Source organism: Erinaceus europaeus, chromosome 17 (assembly GCF_950295315.1).
Source record: "Erinaceus europaeus chromosome 17, mEriEur2.1, whole genome shotgun sequence".
In the NCBI taxonomy this organism is placed as follows: Eukaryota; Metazoa; Chordata; class Mammalia; order Eulipotyphla; family Erinaceidae; genus Erinaceus; species Erinaceus europaeus.
Window position 1 is genome coordinate 13378154 of NC_080178.1, and position 25102 is coordinate 13403255.

The 25102-nt window shown below is 35.8% G+C and overlaps 3 protein-coding genes across 3 annotated transcripts; all 3 read right to left on the reverse strand.

Moving 5' to 3' along the window:
- Nucleotides 1–2036: 2036 nt before the first annotated feature.
- Nucleotides 2037–2978, reverse strand: LOC103109987 (olfactory receptor 4A47-like). The gene has a single exon (XM_007519126.2). It carries the CDS (start codon nucleotides 2964–2966, stop codon nucleotides 2037–2039), a length of 930 nt encoding a protein of 309 aa, XP_007519188.1. The 5' UTR covers nucleotides 2967–2978.
- A 6453-nt stretch (nucleotides 2979–9431) lies between these two features.
- Nucleotides 9432–10364, reverse strand: LOC103109988 (olfactory receptor 4A47-like). The gene has a single exon (XM_060177466.1). The coding sequence runs from the start codon at nucleotides 10359–10361 to the stop codon at nucleotides 9432–9434; it is 930 nt and encodes a 309-aa protein (XP_060033449.1). The 5' UTR covers nucleotides 10362–10364.
- A 6785-nt stretch (nucleotides 10365–17149) lies between these two features.
- Nucleotides 17150–18091, reverse strand: LOC103109989 (olfactory receptor 4A47-like). Its single transcript, XM_007519129.2, has one exon. The coding sequence runs from the start codon at nucleotides 18089–18091 to the stop codon at nucleotides 17150–17152; it is 942 nt and encodes a 313-aa protein (XP_007519191.1).
- Between the last annotated feature and the right edge of the window lie 7011 nt (nucleotides 18092–25102).

The following is a 25102-nucleotide window of genomic DNA, read 5'->3' on the forward strand; positions in this document are numbered from 1 at the left end:
ATATGTAACTTTCATTACTAAGTACAATACCACTCCTTATTTTATATATGAAATACTGAACCCAGAATTTTTTTTTTCCACATATATATGTGCTATGTTCCCAATGTCTCTAGCATTGGCTAAAACAGTCACCAGAAGACTCTGTTTTCCTACTTTACCCTCTGGTCCTTTTATACCTTTATTGTTTACCAATGACAGATAACATCTAACTAAAACTACCTTTGTTTACTTTTTTTTAACCTGAGGGGCAATGAAATAACTCACTTGGTAGTGTGCTGCTTTGCCATGTGCATGACACAGGTTCAAGACTCATCACAGCATTGACGGAAGCCTTAGTATTGTGGTCTCTCTCTCTCTCTCTCTCTCTCTCATCTCTGCTTCTGTTTATATAGAAAATAAGTAAATATAAAATAAATTGTGGTCCAGGAGATAGCGCAGTGATAAAGCTTTGGAACCTCAAGCAGGAGGTCCTGAGTTCGATCCCCGGAAGCACATGTGCCAGAGTGATGTCTGGTTCTTTCTCTCTCCTCCTGTCTTTCTCATTAATAAATAAATAAAATCTTTAAAAATGAATAAATAAATAAATAAAAAAAATTTACCTGAAAAATAGCATAACAGACTTTTGAAAGACAGGAGCGGGAGATGTTTATTTTTACTTCCAGAAGGGTATATTCTACCAGATTGGTGGGGGTGATAACCTCCTCTGCCTCATATTTTTGTCTTCCACTTTAACTTATAGCATAATAAATTTAAAATAATGAAATAAAATAACTGATTTGTAACTATACTTTTCTCACATATTGACTTAATTATAAACTTAATTTTAATTTAAGCATATTTATTTTAATTAAAATTAAATTTTTATTTGAAATATAAATATGAAATATTAACCTTGATTTTGAACAAGAGTGGTTAGAGACTGATAGTTTTAATACATATCAATGTTTGTCATATATATCAAGGCTTTAGAGTATGTGTCAATTGATATGATTAAAGAGACAAATTAGAATCATGATTAGTATATATACATTAGAGACTATATATGTTTATAAATATAGCTGTAAATATAAATTTTATGATAATCATAACTTCAAATCAATAGCAAAAACATTATTATGCAACTATTAAAACTAGACTTGTATATACTGAAAACTATATTTATTGAAAAATTAGTTGTCATAAATTTTAATACATGTATCTAAAGTAGTAGCAGGTAAGAAAGAAAGCAGAGTTGTAATGATACAGACTGGTGTGGGTTCAAAACCTGTATCTCCACCTGCAGGAGGAAAGTTTCACAAGTTGTGAAGTAGTAGTTGTGAAGCTATCTCTATCTAACTCATTTTTTTTTATCTCCCCCAACCTCTTGATTTCTCTTTACCTCTACCCATTAAAAAATAAAATATTTAAAACATTTTAACGGGGGCCAGGTGGTGGAGTACCAGGCTAAGCTCACATAGTGGGTAGCATAAGAACCTGCTCAAGGGTCCCAACTCAAGCCCCCAGCTCCCCACCTGCAGGGGGGTTCACTTCACATGTGGTAAAACAGGTCTACAGGTGTCTTTCTCTCTCCTTCTCTATCCTCCCCTCCACTCTCAATTTCTCTCTGTCCTATCCATAAAATGGAAAAAGTGGCCACAGGAGCAGTGAATTCGTATTGTAGGCACTGAGCCCCAGAAATAATCCTGGAGGCAAAGGAAAAAAAAATAAGAAAGACAGAAAGAAAAAGAAAAGTTTAGCATAACTATATAAAAAGTTCACCCAGTGACTGGTTGCATATTATTGATTCCTTGCCATCTAGATATTATATCTACATGGATTAAGTAATAAAAATAAGACCTCATGTGCCCTGCATTCCCACACGGGAAGAAACTGTTCTTAGTAACAACATTGTGCATTTCATCCTTTAATATTATTTTTCAAGGAATTTGAAAATGAAATATTTTCAAATGAATTTGGCAGGAGTAATTTAAGAACATTTCTCCACCCCCACCCAAATGTATCCTACTAAGTGACTCTCTTCTTTGTGAATGACAGATTTATTTGTCACCTGATATGCCTTTGCTTATCCAGAGTTTCTTCATAGCATTTGTCATCTCTGTATTTCTCAGGGTATAGATTAGTGGGTTTAGCATGGGGGTTATGACTGTATAAAATACACTCAATGATTTGTCAATCGGGAAGGTCCTCGCGGGTCTTCCATACATGAAAATACAGGGAACAAAGAATAAGACAACCACAGTGATGTGGGAGCCACAGGTCTGGAGGGCTTTCCTCCTCCCTTCCTGACTCAGGTTCTTTAGAGAATACAAGATGACAACATAAGAGATGAGTAAGAGCAGAAACACAATAGAACAAATCATTCCTCCGTTGGCTGCTACTAACAGACCAATGACATAGGTGTCGGTACAGACGAGTTTCAATAAAGGGTACATGTCACAGAAAAAATGATCAATAACATTGGGGCCACAGAATGGAAGACTATAAATGGTGCTAAGTTGAATTACTGAGTGCATAAAACCTCCAATCCAGGACACTATCAACAGCATAATACATACCCATTGTCTCATGATAACCAAATAATGCAGGGGCTTGCAGATGGCCACATAGCGGTCATAGGCCATGACCAACAGAAGAAATACCTCTGACCCACCAAAAAAGTGTTCAGTAAAGAGCTGGATCATACAAGACTGGAAAGATATTATTTTTTTCCCAAGGAACAAGTTTGAAATCAGATTGGGAGAAATTGATGTGGAATAAATGACATCCATAAATGATAGGCTAGCAAGAAAAAAATACATTGGTGTGTCCAGAGTTTTGCTGAAAATTACAGTCACCACAATGAGCATGTTGCCCACCATGGTCAAAATGTATAAAATCAAGAACAGAACAAAAAGGACCTTCTGTTCCTTTGGATTCTGAGTGAGGCCCATAAGGATAAAATGAGTCACATTGTTCCTTGGCTCCATTACCTTAGTCCCATCTATTTCTTATAGGTACTGGATTCAGATACTAGAAAGAGTTTACCTATAAAAAGAGAAGAAGAGAACTTTATATGCATTTTTTAAATCGTTTATATTTACTCAATCAGAAAACATGCTAGCAGAATCTATTTGTGCCAAGTCTGCTATGGACACTAGGATAGACAAACTGAAGGACATACTTTGCAGCTCTCAGTGGTGTTTGGTAGATGATGAGGGGTCATATCATTGCACAACATTTTTTTTTCTTTTACCAGAGCACTGCTCAGCTCTGGCTTAGGGTGGGTCAGGGGATTGAACCTGGGACTTTGAAGCCTCAGGCATGAGAGTCTCTTTGCATAACCATTATGCTACCTACCCTTACCTCATTGCAGAACAATTTAAAGAGTATTAGTATAAATATGTTCATGTGAGTTCTGAGGTCATGGTGCCAAGATATCTAAATCAATATGAGGTCTAGAAAGGCTTCCCAGAGAAAGTAATGTTAGCTAAACTCTACAGATGAAGTCTACAAAACCCTACATAGCATTTTTACATCATTCTCTATCTTCTATCATGTATTTTTTAGTCTATCATAATTACTAAATTGCCAAACACATAAGTACCAAGGAGTGGAAATTTTAAGCTCTTTATGATATAACAATTAATCTTGGGTGAAGTATTTAAGATTTATGATAATTTTAAAAAAGTATTCTATATCTGCAATTGTAGTAAAATCATCTTGACTTACATAAGGCTTAGAATAAATTTCATTAGAAAATGAATATTTTCTTATGAAGATTTTTATTTTATTTATTTTCACTTTAGCTTATTACCTAGAGGAATATCTCCCTGGAAGTCAGTAAAGTAGAATTTCATCATTAAAATTTAAATACCTATTTTGTCAAGTACAAATAAAATATTTCCAAACAAGTATGCATTCAAGAAACTGCTTGGAGAGTTGGGTGGTAGCGCAGCAGGTTAAGTGCACTTAGCACAAAGCACAAGGACCTGTGTAAGGATCCTGGTTAGAGCCCCTGGCTCCCCACCTGCAGGGGAGTCGCTTCACAGGCAGTGAAGCAGGTTTGCAGGTGTCTATCTTTCTCTCCCCCTCTCTGCCTTTCCCTCCTCTCTCCATTTCTCTCTGTCCTATCCTACAATGACAACATCAATAACAACAACAATAATAACTATAACAATAAAACAACAAGGGCAACAAAAGGGAGTAAATAAATATTAGAAAAAAAAAGAAACTGCTAGTATATGTTCCCTTAGTATCACTTGTTCATAGTCACTGAAAACTACCATCTTGCATCAATATAACTAGTAAAACCTGCTCTCTATCAATATAACTAATAAAATTGCTCTCTGCAAAAACTTTTAAAATCCTACATGACTTGGATCTAAGCTGCCTTCCCAAACTCAACACTTACTATTTTCCAAATTCATTCTACATCATAGATTTTACTACTTTTCAAGTAACAAATATATATATAATATATATAACAAATATATATATAATGGGGTTAACAATTATCTCAGAATATGTACTAGCATTCTGAAGCTCAATGTCTATTCCAGGACCCATGTCATAAAGGAGATATTATGATGGAGACTTAAAGAATAATCTTCCCACAATCAATTTCTCATTTTCCATATTGAAGCAGCTACCTAAAAGCTATAAAATAACTGCCAATTTCATTTTTTAATGTTTCCTGTTTATTCATGAAAACTATCATACAAATCCTTACCAATATTTTGGGAATCATATTATTATTCAAAATCACTGAAATTCCTTTAAGAATGCTTTTATTTAGCCAGCTGACCTTTACATCTGCTTCTAAATGTCTCTCCATATGTATATGTGCAAAATTATATCTTATTACAAAACATTTCCAAAGCAGTAAGTTATAGTTTTAAATAGTGTTGTAAGACATTCAGTACTAATCACTCCACTCTGAGTCATCTTCGTAAATTTATAAGAGATAGTCACTACATTTATATAACTAGGTAGTGAAAAAAAAACAATACATATAGATAACATTATACTTTTGGGACAAATACAGGTAAAATAGCACATTCATGAATTATATCATAAATTCATATCCCCTTTGAAATCTAAAGCAACAAAGTGAAAAAAATTACACTTTGGGTTCTTTGGAATGGTAAAGCATTTTAATAAAAGGAAATACTCACATTATAAGAACACCACCAATCAATTTTTCCTATCAATTCTTTTTGTTTGAGGGGATAGTCTTTATTGGAGCTTCACCACTGAGTGAGAGGAAGAGGGAAAAGTACCACAGCACCAAGGCTTCTTCCAGTGTTGTGAAGAGCAGACTTGAACTTAGACTGTACATGACAAAGCAGGCATAGTATCCTGGTGAGCTCTTTTGCTAACCAAGCATCTATTAATTCTTGAGCAAAACCATATGCCAGATGTTATACCTACGCTTCCACTGACTTTTTACAGACATATCCACACTTAAACACAATAACATTTGATTTATAACATTTAATATTCCCAGTCATAAGTACATGTTACCTCCATTTCGCAGTTGAAGAAATAATTCATTTATTTAACTAATTTTCTTAAGAGTGTATATTTTCAAGTGATAGAGATAAGAATTGATAGACTAACTTTGAGTTAGAAAATGCTTCTGATTTCAGAAGTTTTGCAACTTTTCAACCGTTACAATTTCCTATTTAATTAAGAAAGTTAGACCATTGAAAAGTATAGATTCTATTTTAAACTGTTCCATATTTACCTTTTGGAGGCTTGTTTATCAGTAGGAATACCTTTAACTAGCTCATAAAGACCTAAAAATGTCTCTTCCATCTAGAATGACCATAGAGAACAAAAACCTGTATTATTCCTTCATGTTATACTGATTTTACATAAACTGTTATCTGTCCATTTTCTTCATAATCTTATACATATTTTGAAAAGTCACTATTTGTACAGTAGATCTTGTTAAATGAAATTCCATTATGCAAACAGAGAAATAGTTTCCTTGTTAAGATAATTTATCAAAGAAGAAAACAAATTTTATGCCACATAAGAAGTTAGCAACAAGCTGTTTTACCAGGGAAATTGTTCTATAACAACTAATTTCTTGAAAGAGTCTTTCTTCCTCTTGGAAATCTTGAGTTATATCAATTCTAAATAGTATAAAATCTTCTCTGTAGTAGAACTACAGATCACGGGACATTTATACCTTCTAACCAGATTGGTGATGTCATCGGAATGCGTCCAAGCTGATTTCTCTTTGCATTAGTATATAGTCACTGTGACTTCCCAGCCAAAAATCTAAAGAAATTTATATATGAAGACACTTAAACCAATCATTTAACTGTGGCTGGAAAGATGTAACAAAGAGAAAAAACATAATTTCAGAACATTATGAAACTTCTAGCCAAGAACAAAAATATAAACCCTATCATTTTTTTTCCAGTGAAGATTATTTTATCAATCATTTCTCCATTTTTCTATAGCAAGATTTTCTTTCCTTTTATTTACTGTTAAGTACTTTTTTTTGTCTGTAAGTGTGGGGTTGGTTAAATGATAAAACATTTCACCTACAATTTAGATTCAATAGCTATTTATGTGATGATCAAGGGGGACTATGGAAGTTGCAATAGAAGAAAAATTAGGATGTTCAGATGAGTGAAATAGTTCTTTTGGATCATGTGCTGCTCCATTATGTGCCTGGCCCAGGTTTGCACCCAGCCTGCACTGCACTGAAGAAAGCTTTGGTACTGTGATCGTTTTCATTCTGCTTCTGAAATTGAAATTTAAATAAATTGAAATAATAGTTCTGTCTACCTTGGCCTTGTATTCTTATCATAAATTTAGGCAATAAAAAAGGAAGCAGTTTAGTAAGGAAATTGTAAACTGTGATTAGCAATTATAACATAAAACATAGAAGAGTCTGAAAGAAAAATAAGCTACAGATTACACTGTTAAGGTGGTAGTTGGGAAATGTTTTTAAATTCTAGATAATTTAACTCATATATGAGACAATATACCTTGAGATTCTGATATAGAACTGAGGTTACTAAGGGAGGAAGAGAGAGAAATAAAAAGAAGGGTATCCAATGAACTTTGGTGGGTAGTATGGGTGCCTTGGCGAATTCTACAATGGTAGACTTGTACCTTTAAAGCTTATATAGTATTATAGACCAATGTTGCCTCAATAAAAATAATAAATAAGGATGATACTTAAATTGAAACAGCATGTAAGTAGCTACTGAGATAACAAGTCTTGTAAAACAACATTTCTTCGATAAAAATTTTAAAGAAATTTAGATATGCATTAATATTATAGAAAACATAAAAAATGAAGTCGCTGATACTGTGTTGTACTGCTTGTTGAAAAATCTTCCAATATGGTAGAGTCTGGAAAGTTCAAAGGTCACTGCACCTAACAGGAAGGGAATGAACAGAGCAAACTGAGGTGGGGTCAAGGAAATAGCTCATTGCGTTTGCCCATAGGATTTACATGTCTAAGGGTCAGGGTTTGAGATCAGCAGTGCTCTTCTGGTCCATCAGATCTGTCATCTAACTACCTATAATCTATCTATCATCTATCAATTACTTGTCTTTCTATATGTAGTTATCTATTTATCATCTATCAGCATATACATAGCATTTCCTGTTTAAAATGCATAGAATTGAGAAGTTGGTGAGATAGTTCACCCGGTAGGGCTATCTGCCTTGATATGCATACATCCCAAGTTTGAGGCTTCAGGAAGGAGCCACGTGAGATTACTACATTACTCTTCCTCTCTTTCTCTGTCTGTATCCAAGTATCTGAAAGAGTCATACCAGAGCAGCAAAATTACACCTGTGAGACCCTAGTGGCATAAATAAATAAACAAGCAAAGAAATAAAACTGGGATTGAAGATATGAGCCAAACCCTGTAGGTCACAACAGATCATATCATGGGTTTGCATTTCATTTATAAGTATGGCAAGTAGTATTTAAAAAAAATTTCTTTTTATTAAAGAAACTTTTCAAAGTTGAAAGGAGAAGAACTACTTGAAATTGCTGCCAAAGCAGGATGGCTTACAGGCCCAAGAAGAGTGAGCACACAAGACAAACTGAGCTTGGCCTCCACTGCACTGGGGGGAGCTCTGGCACAATGGTGCTTTTCTCCCTCTTACTCTTGCTCTGTATCTTTATATCATAAAAAGTTGACCTACAGTTGTGATCCTCAGAGACAACAATAAGAAAGAAAGAAAGAAAGAAAGAAAGAAAGAAAGAAAGAAAGAAAGAAAGGAAGGAAGAAAGAAAGAAAGAAAGAAAGAAAGAAAGAAAGAAAGAAAGAAAGAAAGAAAGAAAGGGTGCAACATTTTATTTACTGTAAGGTGCTTTTTCCTATTTATCACTACACTGTATTTTTGTAGATAAAGTAGAAGTGTTATTACTAATTATTTTGTGTGTGATGCAGCATAGATTGAATAAAAACTTATCTCATTGAACATTTAGTTGGACAAATGAAAAGAATACATGAAATATCGGGGTGGGTGAGAGTAGAGAAATGCAGAAGCTGGCTTAAAAATTAGTAATTAGCCGTCATGGAGGTGACTCCACAGGAGAAGCAAATATGTTGTCTGTAGAAGATACCACACAGTTCAAATCCTGACAAAACACCTTATCAAGCAGTTGTCTAGTCTGTCATTGTCTGTCTCTTTCTTTATAAGTCTCTCACACATGCACACAATTAAATTACTTGTAAAGGGTTTCTAATTTTTAATCTTTATTTATTGGATAGAGACAGCGAGAAATCAAGAGAAAAAGGGGAGATAGAGAGGAAGAGAGACAGAGAGACACCTAAGCCCTGCTTCACCACTTGTGAAGCTTTCCCCCCACAGGTGGGGACCGGGGCTTGAACCCGAGTCCTTGCGCACTGTAACATATGCACTCAACCAAGAGTGCCACCACCCAGCCCCAAGGGTTTCTAATTTTAAAAATTGCTTTACTATAAAAAATTCATTCACTATATAACTTTATTGATTTATAAAATATATATAACTTCCCTAGTCAACTGTATACAAGACTAATAAAATATATTATAACAAAAATTATTAATAAATCACCATACAGTCAATTCTGTGTGTGTGTGTGTGTCCCTTTTTTCTATGGTCCTGCCTTGTCTTTCTTCCTTAACATATTATTTATATTAATGAAAGCACAATACAAAGAGAAAATACACAGTGACCAGAGCACTGCATAGCTCTGGCTTCTGGTGGTGGTGGGGCTTGGACCTGGGAGTTTAGAGCTTCAGGCATGAAAGCCATTTTGAATTAACACTGTGCTACCTCCCTAGCCCCATCTAAACAATTTCTTATTATGACTATGAAATGTTTTTTAAAGAAAGAATGGATAAGTCAATTTCAAAAATTTTCTTGGGTTTTCAACCCCTTGGAACGCTAACATAAGACAACATTTGTCCTGATTAATACCAAACCTACTTCCCATGAGATGTGATTTTATTAGTCCAAAGTCTCTTCATAGCATTAGTCATCTCTGAATTTCTCAGAGTATAGATTAATGGGTTCAACATGGGGGTTATGACTGTATAAAACACACTCAGTGACTTGTCAATCGGGAAGGTTTTTGCAGGTCTCACATACATGAAAATACAGGGAACAAAGAATAAGACAACCACAGTGATGTGGGAACCACAGGTCTGGAGGGCTTTCCTCCTCCCTTCCTGACTCAGGTTCTTTAGGGAGCGCAAGATGACAACATAAGAGATGAGTAAAAGCAGAAACACAACAGTGCAGATGAGTCCTCCATTAGCCAAAACTAGGAGACCAATCACATAGGTGTCAGTACAGATGAGTTCCAACAATGGATACATGTCACAGATAAAATGATCAATAACATTGGAGCCACAGAATGGAAGTCCAGAAATTGTGCCAAGTTGAATTACTGAATGAAGAAAGCCTCCAATCCAGGACACTATCAGCAACACAACACACACCCATTGTCTCATGATAACCAAATAATGTAGGGGCTTACAGATAGCCACATAGCGGTCATAGGCCATGACCAGCAGAAGGAACACCTCCGATCCACCAAAGAAATGCCCTGTAAAGAGCTGAGCCATACAAAATTTGAAGGATATGGTATTTTCTCCAAAGAACAAGTTTGAAATTAGTTTAGGAGAAATAGTAGTGGAATAAATTGCATCCATAAATGAGAGGCTGGCAAGAAAGAAATACATAGGTGAGTCCAGGGTCTTACTGACAGTTACTGTCACCACGATGAGCATGTTGCCCACCATGGTAAAAATGTACAAGAGCAGAAACAAAATGAAAAGGACTTTCTGAACCTTTGGATTCTGTGTGAGGCCCAAGAGGACAAAGTAAGTCACATTGTTTTTTTGATCCATCTAGTCTGTATAGATGCTGAATTCATCTACAGAAGTAATTTACCTATAAGACAAAGAGAAAATAAATATTTAGATTATTTTAATCACAATCTCAGCTAATAAAAAATGCTTTTGAAAAATCTGTATCAAACCCCATAAATATGAGGCTAGCAAGGATTTAATAAAATATATTTCCCGTGGTCCGGGAGGTGGTGCAGTGGATAAAGCATCAGACTCTCAAGCATGAGGTCCTGAGTTCAATCGCCAGCAGCACATGTACCAGAGTGATGTCTGGTTCTTCCTCTCTCCTCCTGTGTTTCTCATTAATAAATAAACAAAATCTTAAAACAAATAAAATGTAATTCCCAGCTCTCTGTCATTAACATATATAGTGATAGGGTCAACAATTAAATAGCAGTTTTATAAAGACATACACATGTTTTATTGAGAAGTAGCTGAAAAAAAATCTGGGAAAACGCTACAGAATAGACAGTGTTTTACCGAGTTTCAATGGTAAAGACAGCGTGAAAGGATGAAAAATCAATTCTATCAAAAGATGTACCATGTATGAAGTCAGAAAAGGGGAAATCTGAGGATTCATTGAAAGTACCCATTTGAAGTGAGATCAGCAAAGTCTGACTAACCCCAGAGACCACGTTATCATCTCCTAAAAATGCTGCAGATCAGAACAAGGACCAACTTTCCTCCAATGGCCATTTCCATTTAAGACCTCAGAGGTATCTTGACATTTCTGTATTTTGCAACATTCACTGATGATAGATGCCTTCTCCACAGAACTCATTTCTTTCTTTCTCTCATTAGAATTGTCTATCAATATCCATATTTCTACCAACAATCACTCCAAGACAAGCTAGATTTTTTTTTTCTGTCATGCACTCAAATTCTTCCAATATCTTCCCATTACATAATTCTCAAACTTCTTTCACATTTTTCAGTATTTATTATTGTGGAATTCAGAACTGTGATATTACAAAATGATGTTATCTTTTTAAAATAAATATTGTGTAAGTTTATTTAATTTGTTAGGACAGAGAGAATATGAAAGAGAAGGGGAGAGAGAAAGAGAGAGAGAGAGAGAGAGAACTGCTTCGCAATCGGTGAAAAAACTCTTCCTAGTAAAACCCAACTTCCTAGTATAGCACAACTCTTACTTCCTGATAAAAAAGAATCATTAGTTTGCTAAAGCTACCAGAAAAAATGATCATAGACTGGGTGGCTTAAGAGACTATAACTTTGGGGACCGGGCAGTGGTGTACCTGGTTGAGCACACATGTTACAAAGTGCAAGGACCCAGATTCAAATTCCCAGTCTCCACCTGCAGGGGAAAAGCTTCACAATTGGTGAAGCAGGTCGAAGGTGTCTCTCTGTTTCTCTTTCTATCTCTCTCTTTTTTCTCGCTCTTTCCCTCTCTATCCTCCTTCCAACTCAGTTTCTCTGTGTCCTATCAAATTAAGTAAAATTTAAAAAATTATTTTTAAAAAAGGATATAGTTCTGTAATATCTCAGTTCTGAATTCCACATCTAGGTGTCAACACTGTTGATTTTTCATTGATATATTCATGGGAGATGCTGTTCCAGGTCTCTTTCTTTGGGATATAGATGACTGTATTCTTGTATATGTGGGTTTCTCAATGCATATGTACTTGTATGCAAATGTCCCATTCAAATGGATTCTGATAGTGCTATATAATAACACATACTAGGATTTGGTGGCTGTAAACCTGTTTCCCTCTGTAAATACCTATCCCTAAATGAAATAAGTTTCTGAGGAACTAAACATTAGGATGTTAATATATGAGTCTGGTGAGGTCAGAATGGAATAATAAATTCATCATCTGATAAAGCATATGTCACAAAGAAATCATCACATTAGTTATACTAGCAGTTCACTAATTCCCTTTTTAGTAAATTAACTAGGTTTTCCTTTTGAATAGTTTTTTGAATGATAAAATTGTTATTTCACTGAAAAATTATGTGCCTTTGTTTCTATCACTCATCTAATTCCAAACACTACCAAATGGTATTCACTACTACACAAGCAACATCTCTATTCAGTGATTTTATATTCCATAAAATTTAATATATTATCTCCTACAATAAACCTGTCCTTTCTTATGTATTCAGAATCTAATTAACGGACCCACCTACCATGTTAATATTATTATTCAGACCAAATATTAGAAATTGTTCCTACTATTCTTCACAATTGCTCAATTATACATTAAGTCTTGGTGACTCTCTCTAAAATATCACACAGTTGATCTCACCACTAAACCCATCACCTCTCTGGTCTACTGCAATACTGAGATGATGATGTCTCTTTTCTGAAGAAACCTAACAGATTTTTTACTCTTCTTAATCAGACAGTGTCACTCCTCTTCTCTTATCTCTGAAGTATGCCCTTCTCACACACTCATTAAAATCCAATCTCCCTACCTAATCCTAAGGAACCTAGGTATTTGTAACACAATTTACAGTGCTCCCTGCTTATTCTGTTACAAATTTATACACTCCCTAAAATGCTCCAAACACATTTCAATCTCTTAATTCCACCAGTTCTTTTGCAGGTGCTAATTTCAGATACCTGAAGCCATTATCTCTAAATAGTTGGAAGTATTGTGGGAAGGTATAATGTAACTTTTTCTTACTTGTTCAGCGAACAAGTGTTTACAGAATACTTACATTGTGTAACCTCTTTCAGACTCCCAGCATCAAAGAATACCCACCCACCAATGCACTAACATCCAGGGTCTATGAAAGGGAGGCATATATCTGAAGACAGAATGCTGGTGGTGACTGAGGAATCACCTTTCCATCGGTTTCTCAGTTGTACAGATAAGAGTACCTCTTGATTGTTCTTAGAAGTTGTTGACCTCCTCTGAAAAAAATTAATCTACATGAGCAAATACTGTACAAGCCTGGCCAACTGCTTTCTATTTTTCCCATTAATTTCCAAATGATAATATACTTCCCTCATGGAAGTCTTTTGGCTAGTTGACACTGACTTAAGGTATAAGTTTCTCTCTCCTAGTGAAGAGATTGGATTTATCTATCATGAATTGCAAAAGTCCTGTTGTATTAGATTTTTAAATTAAAATTTTAATTGAATTTATCTATCATGAATTCCAAAAGTCCTATTGCATTAGATTTTTAAATAAACCATATTATCTTATCAGCATATGAAGAAATTTGGACAGCTGGGAAGTGGTGCACCTCACAGAGCATAGACATCACTGTGTGCAAAGACCCTGAAAATAAAGTGCTTGATTTCCTCTTGTAGGGAAGCAGCTTCAACTGCTGTGGAGCTGTGCTTCAGGCCCTCTCCATCTCTCTCCCTCCATATATGGATGGATGGATATATATATATATATATATCCATATCCATATCCTTGCTTTCCTCTCAATTTCTTTCCACATAAAATAAAGAAAATGAATAGTCATTTGGAGCAATGGATTTATCATGTAGTTACTGAATACCAGCAGAAACTCTGGTGGTAATTTAAAAAATTTAAAATAAATAACTGTTACTTTACTAGATATGAGACTAGCACACACTTTTAAAAAAATATATAGATACATGTTAGTATTTCCAAATAATGTAACACATTTAACCATTAGAGTAATAAATATTGTTATCCAAATTTTATGTGTCAAAAATTGAAGTTCAAGATGTGATTATTTTTAAGCTACATAATTTAATACACAATTCTAAGTTGATAGACCTCAAGCTTTACAACCAGCAATAATTTTTTTAACTTTCACTTATTTTATTACATACACTATTTATATTTCATAATTATATATAAACATTTAATATATATATATATATACAAAAGAATGTAGCAAGTAGTTGTCTTAATAGGAATTTTTTTTCTCTAGTAACTTTTCTTCTGTTCACTTTAATAAAGAAAGACTACTATTTACCTATTTAGTCCATCTCAGCATATATTATTGGCATGAGCAAATAGTTGTTGTAATTGGGAACGGGAAAGTATTTGCTTGTGCCCCTTTTATATCTTCCACTAAGCCTAAGAATGCATCTCCTACAATAACTGTAGCACTTCCTAATAGGACACCATCTTCTGCTGAGCTGGGGAAAAAACCTCTGAAGATTTTACATCTTTTGCTGATATTAATCAGAGTCCTGCAACTGGAATGTGTCCAAGATTGATTGCTGCTTAAATATATTCTCTGGGGGTTTCAAAAATCATATGTAGGAGGATATTTACATGTAAAATAAAGACCCAGTCACATAACTAAAGTAGGGAATATGTAACAAAAAGAAAATATAGTCTCAGCATCACAGAAATTTTGCATATCAAGAACAGTTTGTCAAGTGCTGGCAAGATGGTTCAGTTGGATAGTGTGCTATTTTGTCATGGACATGACCCAGGTTGGAGCCTGTGGCATTGAGGAAAACTTCGGCGATGTGGCTTCTTCCACTCTGGATCTGTCTTTCCATCTGAAAATTCTACCTGGAGCAGTGAAGACAACAGACAAAATGAAAAGGGGGATGAGGGGGAGAGGCATGAGGAGGGGAGGAGAACGGGGAGGGGGAGGGGAGGTAAGGAGTGAAGAGAAGGAGGAGGGGAGGGGCGAAGGGGAAGAAGGGGAGAAAGAAGAGAAAGAGGAGAATACGAGGGAGAAGGAGGAGAGTGAGTAAAAGAGGAGAAGTGGGAGGAGAAAGAAGGGGGAAGGAGGAGAGAATATCAACCCTGTCATTTTATTTCACCATAATGTTTGCTTTACCTATCCTCCTTTCTGTAAATTAAAAGTAATGATAATGATGGTGTTGAAAAAAATGGGAATAGGAGATCCTTCAGCATGTGAGAGACACTGGGATCATTCTCTGGTGCTGTCTTCAAAAAAACGAGCAATAGCAAAACTATTTAATAAGAATGAGTCAGGCTTACATACACTGGTATAGAAGATCCTTAAGATATCAGTTTACAATCTAATATGAAATACACAAACACTCATAAGCATATATGTAAACAGTCTTTATTTGCATATTAACACTGGAAGAAATTTAAAATTAGATTAGACTTTTGCTGACTACTCCAGAGAACATTGAGAAACAGTAGTTATTTTTCTTTTTTTATATTTATTTTATTTATTTATTCCCTTTTGTTGCCCTTGTTGTTTTATTGTTGTAGTTATTATTGTTGTTGTTGTCATTGTTGGATAGGACAGAGAGAAATGGAGAGAGGAGGGGAAGACAGAGAGGGGGAGAGAAAGATAGACACCTGCAGACCTGCTTCATCGCCTGTGAAGCGACTCCCTTGCAGGTGGGGAGTCGGGGTTCGAACCAGGATCCTTATGCCGGTCCTTGTGCTTTGCGCCACCTGCGCTTAACCCACTGTGCTACAGCCCGACTCCCACAGTAGTTATTTTTCACTTACAACTTTTGCATGGCTTCCAGTCCTATATTCATTATTATTATTATTATTATTATTATTATTATTATTATTATTATTATTATTTTAAATCAAATGGACTCTCAAGATAGATTACTTGGATAGGGAAGGAAGTTTCAGTGCTGTGGCTTCCATCTCTCTAGCTTCTATCTCTAGAGCTTTTTCTTTTAGCTTTTTTTTTTTTTGTCTCTGACTTTAATCTGAAAAAGTCAGCCTGAGACAGTTGAAGCCCTAGAGATGACCAAAAAAAAAAAAACCTTTGGTTTATTATTATCTTCATTTTTAGATATAGACAGAGAAGCACAGAGAGTGAAAGAGAGAACATTGGAGACTCCTTCAATGCAGTAAGGGCCTGGCTACAACACAAGTTGTACATATGCCAAAGCAGCACTCTATCCATGAGAGCTATTTCACTGGCCCAGAATTATAAACACTAAATAGCATATGCATTGCAATCAATGTTGAATAAAAAGACAGTATATCGGTCACTATATTGACTGGTGAAATGAGAAGAATAAAATTTAGTGCTGGAATAAATTAAAAAGATAATTGAATAAAATATTAAAATTATAATAAAAATTATCCACAGCATTTTGACTCCTGATTTATTAGAGTGGCACATCTGTAGTTAAAATTAGTATAAAAAAGCCATGATAGTGGTCCAGGAGGTGGCGCAGTGGCTAAGGCACTAGACTGTCAAGCATGAGGTTCTGAGTTCGATACCTGGCAGCACATGTACCAGAGTGGTAGCTGGTTATTTCTCTCCTCCTATCTTTCTCATGAATAAATAAATAAATAAATAAATAAATAAATAAATTCTAAAAAAAAAAGGCATGATAGAAGCATCATTATTGAAAATAAATTTTATTTTATATTATTATTATTACTTTGCCTCCAGGGTTATCACTGGGGCTTGGTGCCTGCATAATGAATCCACTGATCCTGGGGGCCATTTTTCACATTTTTGTTGCCCTTGTAGTTGTTATTATTGTTATTGCTGTTGTTGTTGTTGGATAGGATAGAGAGAAATCGAGAGAGATGGGGAAGATAGAGAGAGGGAGAGAAAGACACCTGCAGACCTGCTTCACCGCTTGTTGAAGTGACCCTCCTGGATGTAGGGAGCCAGGGGCTCGAACTGGGATCCTTACCCCAATCCTTGCACTTCACAACATGTCCGCTTAACCCACTATGCTACCGCCTGACTTCCAAAAATAAATTTGACAATGGAAACATTATCCAGTACTTCCTACTTACAGATATATATTTAAAAGAAGAGGAATAAAAAAAAAAACAGGAATGGTAAATAATTATCTGCAAAACATAGGTTCAAGGAGAGGAACCTTAAAGTAAAATCAAACAAACAAAACCCTTTTAGCCTGTCAACCTATTTTCACTAGCGGTAATGATTCTTCTCCAGATTGTCTTTATAGCATCTGTCATCTCTGAATTTCTCAGAGTGTAGATTAGTGGATTCAACACAGGGCTAATGACTATACAAAACACACTCAGTGACTTGTCAATGGGTAAGGTTTTGGAAGGCCTTGCATACAAGAAAATACAAGGAACAAAGAAGAGAACAACCACAGTGATGTGAGAACCGCAGGTCTGGAGAGCTTTCCTCTTCCCTTCCTGATTCAGGTTCTTTAGAGAGTTGAAGATGATGATGTAAGAGATGACTAAGAACAGAAACACAATAGAACAGATTGCTCCTGAACTGACTGCAACTAGGAGACCTGTAGCATAGGTGTCAGTACAGACAAGTTTCAACAGGGGGTACATGTCACAGACAAAGTGATCAATAACATTGGGGCCACAGAATGGGAGACCATAAGTAGCGCTAAGTTGAATTACTGAGTGGAGGAAGCCTCCAATCCAGGACACTATCAGCAGCACAACACACACCCATTGCCTCATGATAAGCAAATAATGCAGGGGCTTACAGATGGCCACATAGCGGTCATAGGCCATCACCACCAGAAGAAAGGACTCAGATCCAGCAATAAAATGCCCTATAAAAATCTGGGTCATGCAAAATTGGAAAGAAATGGTATTTTCCCCAAATAACATGCTTAAAATCAGCTTGGGAGAAACAACAGAGGAATAAATGATATCCATAAATGATAGGCTAGCAAGAAAGAAATACATGGGAGAGTTCAAGGTCTTACTCACAGATACAGTCAGGACAATGAGCATGTTGCCTGCCATGCACGAAATGTAGAAGAGCAAGAACAAAACAAAAAGAATTTTCTGACCCTTTGGATTTTGTGTGAGGCCCAACAGGACAAAGTAAGTCACATTGTTTTTTGGATTCATCTAGTCTGTAACGATGCTGACTTCACATATGGAAGCAGTTTACCTATAAAACAGAAAGAAAAACGTAACAATTGTATAACCATAATCTTTACTTATTTATTTTAATTTGTATTAGTGATTTACAAAGTTATAAGCTATTAAGGGTATAATTCTATACCACTCTCACCACTAATGTTCTGTGTTCCACTCCCAAAATAACCAGCATAGTGTTCCTCCCTGGATCATAGTTATGGGTTGACCATATATATGTTTTCTTTTCTTCAAATTCATGTGTATAACCTTAATCTTTAGCTACTCATTTAGTCAAAAAGTGACTTTGAAACATCTACATCAAAATACTTTCTAAGAAATAGTAAGATTAACAAGTTTAATGAGACGTTATACCTAATTTCAGTCAATACTATGATGGAATGAGACAAAGTATAATTACATACACACATATATACTTTACTAAGTAATGTGTAAATAAATCTGGAATTTGGAAAGGTTCCTCAGATCAAGAAGTGCTTTACTGAATTTTAATGGTTTCGTGAAAGATCAGGAAAAGATGATAAAAAGAAATCCATGGAAATATATATTGGGTGACAAGTCAGGAAAAAATATAATGCTGAGGACTCACTAAAGATAATTTATATATTAAAAATGACTTTTGCAAATTAGGAATGTAAGATCCTACACTAAACGTGATGAAACTAATTGAGAGGGATAATGCCAATTTAAAATAATGATCAGCTTTTTTCTCCAGTTTCCAATAATATAAACCATATTTAATTTGGGAGTTCATCCAGGAGCACCACAGCCATTCTATATTTTGCAACATCGTTCATGATGATAAATCCATTCTTTGGTGACATGTGTCTTCTCTACAGTGCCTCTTGGTCCTTCCTGGTTCTCATCAGAATTAGCCTGCAATGTCCATGTTTTTCTCAATGGTCTTCAAGGCAATTTAGTCTTCTCTATTATCCACACTTGCTATATCAGCCAATTACCTAATTCCAAATCTCTTTCCATATAGTTTTAAATTTATTATAGCATCACCTACTTCTCAGTAATAAAATATTTAATAAATTTCCATAGATGCCATAAAAAACTAGAAACACCAGATTTTTTTTTTAACCAGGACAGACATTTATGAAAGAATTCAAGATCTAGGTCTCAATCTGATTTTTTTTTTCCAAGACTGTGAAAAAGCCGTTTTAGGTGTCTTTGCTCTGTTTATGTCTTCCTATAGTATTTTCAGCTAAGTAACAATCATTGCAGCTTGACATTATTTTAGTAACCAGAGAACCAACTGTTTCCTATAATAAGCCTGCTTCTTCCTAGATCTTCACAATCTAATGAAAGGTATCCCCTTCCACGTTACTGTGAAAATTAAATACTTGACAATGTTCTATACTCTTCTCCCTCACACCTTGCAGTAGCAGCAGCAGCATACATTAATCTATCCTATTGATGTTTTCTCTATTATATATTGTGAATTTGACCATTACCACTAAACCCACCATCTCTCTAGTTTATTGCAATAATTACATGAACAACTTCTCTGGTTTTTTATTGAACATTCTCTCTACTTTGTCCTAAAGAACCTAGCTAGTTTGCATACATGTTACTTCCCCAAATCTGTATCTTACAACTCTCCATGTTCATTCTGTTAGCGAGTATATACACGATTCCTCAAATATTCAAAATGCTCTTCCATCTTCTTAGTTCCATGGAAACCTAGATTCTAATTTCAGGCATCAGAAGAAACCTCTAAAATAATGAGTAGTATTGTGGAAAGGTACATTATAAGTTTAATCTTTCTTTATTCGATCAATTTGATGATTGCTTATAAGATATTTCACTTAATGTAGACTCTCAGCACCACAGGACAGCCATTATTTCATTGAGGATCAGGGTGTATGTTAGGAGTCACACTTCAGAAAACAGAAACCATGCTGGGGACTAAGAATTGCTTTTTAATAACCAGCCTCCTAATTTTACAGGTGAGTGTGCTTCTTGAGGCTTAGGTACTACACACTTCATTAGAACATTTTAACTCATTTACACTAATGTAATATAAACCCTGCCCAGAAGTTTTTAGACTTTTGTACTTATTTCTAAATGATTTAGAACTTCCCTCACAGAAGTCTCTATTTGACTGGTTGACCCTCACTTCACACCATACTTTTTTTTTTCTTCCACAAAAGATACATTATATAAAAGCATTGAAAACATGGATGAGGAGCCAGGCAGTACTGAATTATGACATGAATTTTATAGATGATAAAAGATTTACACAACTACAAATCATTTTTATAAAAAGTCCCACCTATTGGAAGTTTGTGTGTGATGTGAAAGAAGTCTTTCAACTTTAGTCATAAGGATCAGAGCACTCTTCATTCCTACCCCCAAAGACAGAAAGGCATTATTTTTTGAGGACAGATTTGATAGCCAATGACTTTATCAGTTCATTTTACCCATGTTGCATTCTAAGCTCTTCAGACAACATCACTTCCCTTGTAGGTCTGTTTCAAAGAAATTCCATGGTGCACAGAGAAAAAAAAATTTAAAAGAATTCCACACTAGGTTAATTTGTCGAAATGCAAATAAGTTTTGTCTGTAGGAGAAGCAATGCTAGAGGAATTTTCTTCAGAAATATCTTTCCTTGTAACTTGAAAAAAATAACTGCCATCTAGATATTTAACTCTACTGACTCAATATTGTGGCTAGGAATAAACAGTAATATTTAAGATTGGAAGAAACTTTACTATATGTGATTTTTATATTACCCTTTAAGCCCAAGAACGCATCTCCTGAAATAAATGTATCAGCTCTTAAGAGGATAGCATCTTTTACCAATAGCAATAAAGATCTCTGAAGATTTTATATATTCTAACAGTATTACCATAGACTCCTTCAATTGGAAGGTGTCCAAGGCTGATTATTGCCTAATTAAATTCACTGGGATTTTCCACCAAAAAAAAAATCTATTGAAGGACTTTCATATGTAAAGTATTAACCTATTCCACCATCATATTACTAGGTATCTTCACACTACTCCCACCAACAACTAAATATGTGTTTGCCATCATGCTCTGGGTCCCTAGTGCCATCCCAATACTGCCCCCCCCCCAAAGTGCCAGAGTTTTTGGCTTTCCTGCAACAGACCACATCCAACTAAAATACACATTTTTTCCAGTGAATATAAAATTAGATATATCAAAACTACAATCTCTTAGTTAAATTGTAATTGTAACTTTAATTATTTAACACCATATCAAATATAGTGTTGAGACTCAAAAAAATGAGAAATAGCAATAGGCAACATGATCAAAATGACGTATTTAGAGGTTGCATGTAAGCTGAAAATAGAAAGATAGCTACCTTAGCACTGTTATGTATGTCAGCGTCAACAGTGAAAAGAACTTGAAAAATTCAAGACAATGAGGCATAATTGTGATGATAAAGGAATAGGACATGCAGTGGGAAGACACACAGAGCAGTGCAATATGTTTACAGATCCAGAAAAGAAACATTACACAGACGAACATATAGTTTATGACAAAGGAGCCAAGAGTTATAAAATGGAGAGAAGAGTCTCTTCAGTAAATGGTCTTGGAAAAGTATGTAGCTTCCTGAAAAAATACAACAAAGGTAGACCACTTAGACCACTGTCTCACAACTTGCACAAAATTAACACAAAATATATCAGAGACTTAATTATCAGGCTGTAGTCATAAAATTCACAGGAGAAGATAGGCAAAATGCTTCCTGATACAATTTCTAAGATTTCTCCAAATCCTCACTGAAAGGGGAAAAAATAGTTACCTTCAACTTAAAAACTTAACCTCAGACTGGGTGTGGTATACTGAACCAAAGCAAAGGGCTCTGGGAAAGGAAAGGAAGGGAGGGACTGGAGAGGGTTCTGGGACCCTAGTGCATGATGGGGGAAAAGGACCCAAGTTAGCGGTGAGAGTGTTTTGCTGACGGCTATCATGAAGAGAAGAGAAATTGTGCCCAGGTATCCTCAACCCTGCTGTAAACCATTAACCCCCCAATAAAATGATAAATAAAAACTCTTCACAATAAAATAAGCTATAAAACACATTATAATCAAGAGAAAAAAATCTTGTGAATGTACAACATTCATCTGAAAAAGGACCAGTATGCAAGATATATAAAGATCCTATAAAACTGGGTAATAACAATCACAAACAAAATGGGAGTTAAATCTGGGGCTGCCAGGTGGTGGCTCACCTGGTTGAGCACATGTGTGATAATGTGCAAGGACCAGGGTTCAAGCCCCCAATCCCCATCTGTGGGGGGAAAACTTCATAAGTGGTGAAGAAGTGCTTCTGTCTCCTCCTTTCTCTTAATTTATGGCTGACTCTATCCAATAAATAAATAAAGATAATAAATAAACTGAGGTTCAACCTATAGCTAAGCAGTGTTGTAGCATCTCCCCCCCTCCATCCCTCCCTCCCTCGTTCCCTCTCTCCCAGTAAGTTATCTAAAGGAGGAGTCCAACTAGAGTGATGGAGACTTGCAAGTTTGAAACCCCTACAAAAATCTTGGCAGCAGAAAAATCAAGTAAATAAATCTGAACAGATCCTTCACAAGGAAGACAGCACAAGGACAATAGGCAAAGGAAAAAAAAATCATTAATTACTAGAAAATGTGTATCAAAGAGATACTATTTCATACCTATGTTGAATGACCCAGACCAAAAAGTCCAGAAACAAGCAAGTGCAGGTGAAGAGGCTATGGTGCAAACGGAAACCTGTACAGCTGGTGGGCACAAGCTCCTAGACTAAGCCAGTCCTAAGGACACAAGTTTGGAGACTCAAAGCAAAAACAAAAATCCTATCCTGTCACATGACTCAATACTGCTTTTCTTAGGTATCTGCATAAATAATTCATCAATCCAAAATACAGCAATGAAATGGAGCAACCCTGGAGCCCAACAACAGACAGGTGAATAGAGAAGTACAGTGTTTACACAAATTGCCAAGGGTGCAGCTATGATACAGGATAACTCTTGCCTCTTGCTACAACACAGATAGAACTAAAGGTGGTTGTGCTCTGCGAAACAAGCCAGAAGGAGAAGGAAAAGCAGGGGGGCGAGCTCACTCGTATGTGGAGTATACAGAAGCAAAACTAATAAGGGAAGTCAAACACAAATGAAGCCTGAGACTTCTTCTAGCGTTTGCCAAGCCTGAGACTGAGACACAGAGATGCAATTGCTGATATCAGCAGGAGGTAGGAGAAGATCAAAGGGGCAGTGGGGCGCCGTAATACACAATCTGAAGAGAGAGAAAATGTATCCTAAGACACAGGCAATCTCAGTGGGAGTCGGGCAGTACCGAAGCGGGTTAAGCACATGTGGCGCAAAGCACAAAGACCTGCGTGAGGATCTGGGTTCCAGCCCCTGGCTCCCCATCTGTAGGACAGTCACTTCACAGATGGTGAAGCAGGTCTTCAGGTGTCTATCTATCTCTCCCCCTCTCTGTCTTCCCCTGCTCTCTCCATTTCTCTCTGTCCTATCCAACAACGATGACATCAATAATAATAACTACAACAACAATAAAAACAAGGGCAACAGAAAGGAAATAAATAAATAAATTTAAAAAAACCTCAGTAAGATATACATTAAATATGAAAAGTAAAAAAAAAAAAAAAAAAAAAAGCCTAGCCTAGTGTAACAGCAACACTGTACATTGCTACTGAGCAATGATCTACTCCCTGGGCCTCAATGTGTTTATCTATCATATATGAACATTGAGCATTGAATTTGACATATATTTCTTTCTCTTTCCCTCCACCTCCTTTTTTTTTTTTTTGACAGACTCAGGGTCATACATAAGAGCAAGGTGATGACTCCAACAGATTTTTTTTTTTCTGCATAAAGACAGGAGAGACAACACATCATCAGAGCTTTCCCTAGTTCACCTCGTGTTTTGCTGGGGTTCCAACTTGGGCTGCACAAGGCAAGACACACGCTCTAGTCATGAACTATCTCCCCAGCCCCTACACTTCTCTTTTGGCTATAATCAAATGAGTTGGCATAAGTGATGCCATTGGAAAATTCCATGTAGAAGTAAAAAATAAATAATAAATAAATAAATAAATATTATTATGATTATTTAGAAAGTATGATGCAAATGAAGATTAAGAGTTTTAAAAAAATGTTGTAATATATACTTGTTAACAAAACTTTTACCCAAGAAAGACAATAAATCACTTATGGCTCACAAGGTGAATAGACAATAGATCATATGTTTCTAGATGATAGTAAGTGGATTTTTGTTATTTCTAAATCAGCATGTAAGGGCTTTACAAGCCCCAACAGCATTCTAACATAACATACACTAAAAAAAAAAAAAAAAAAAGAACTAATATTGCATCTGTTGTCATGGAACAAACTACTGCCATTATAATTGTAGTGGTAAGCACACGGCTACAGAGAATCATAGATTCAGAAGAGGAAGGGACACCACAGCACCAAAGCTTTCCCCATGCCACAGTGACTCCAGTGTGATATACAGGAGCTTGAACCAGGGACAAGTGTGAAGTGGGGCAGAATTATGTGTCATAGAAAAACATGTCAGAGATGGGTAATGGTACACCCAGTTGAACACACGTTACTATGTATAAAGACCCGGGTTCAAACTCCCTAGTTCCCGCCTGCATTAGGGAAGTCTCATGAGTGGTAAAGTCATGCTGCTATTATCTCTCTCTCTTTTTTATCTTCTTATTTATTTATTTATTTATTTATTTATTATTGGATAGAAACAGAGGGAAATTGAGCAGGGAGAGGGAGAAAGACAAAGAGATACCTGTCCCCCTGCTTCACCACTCATGAAGCTGTACCCCTGCAGGTGGGGATCGCAGGGGCTTGAACCTGGGCCTTTGCACACTGTAATGTGAACGCTTAACCACCTGGACCCTAAAGTGTCTCTTTCACAATTTTCCCCACTCTTCTTAATTTCTCTCTGTCCTATCAAATCAAGAAAGAACAAAAAATGGCCA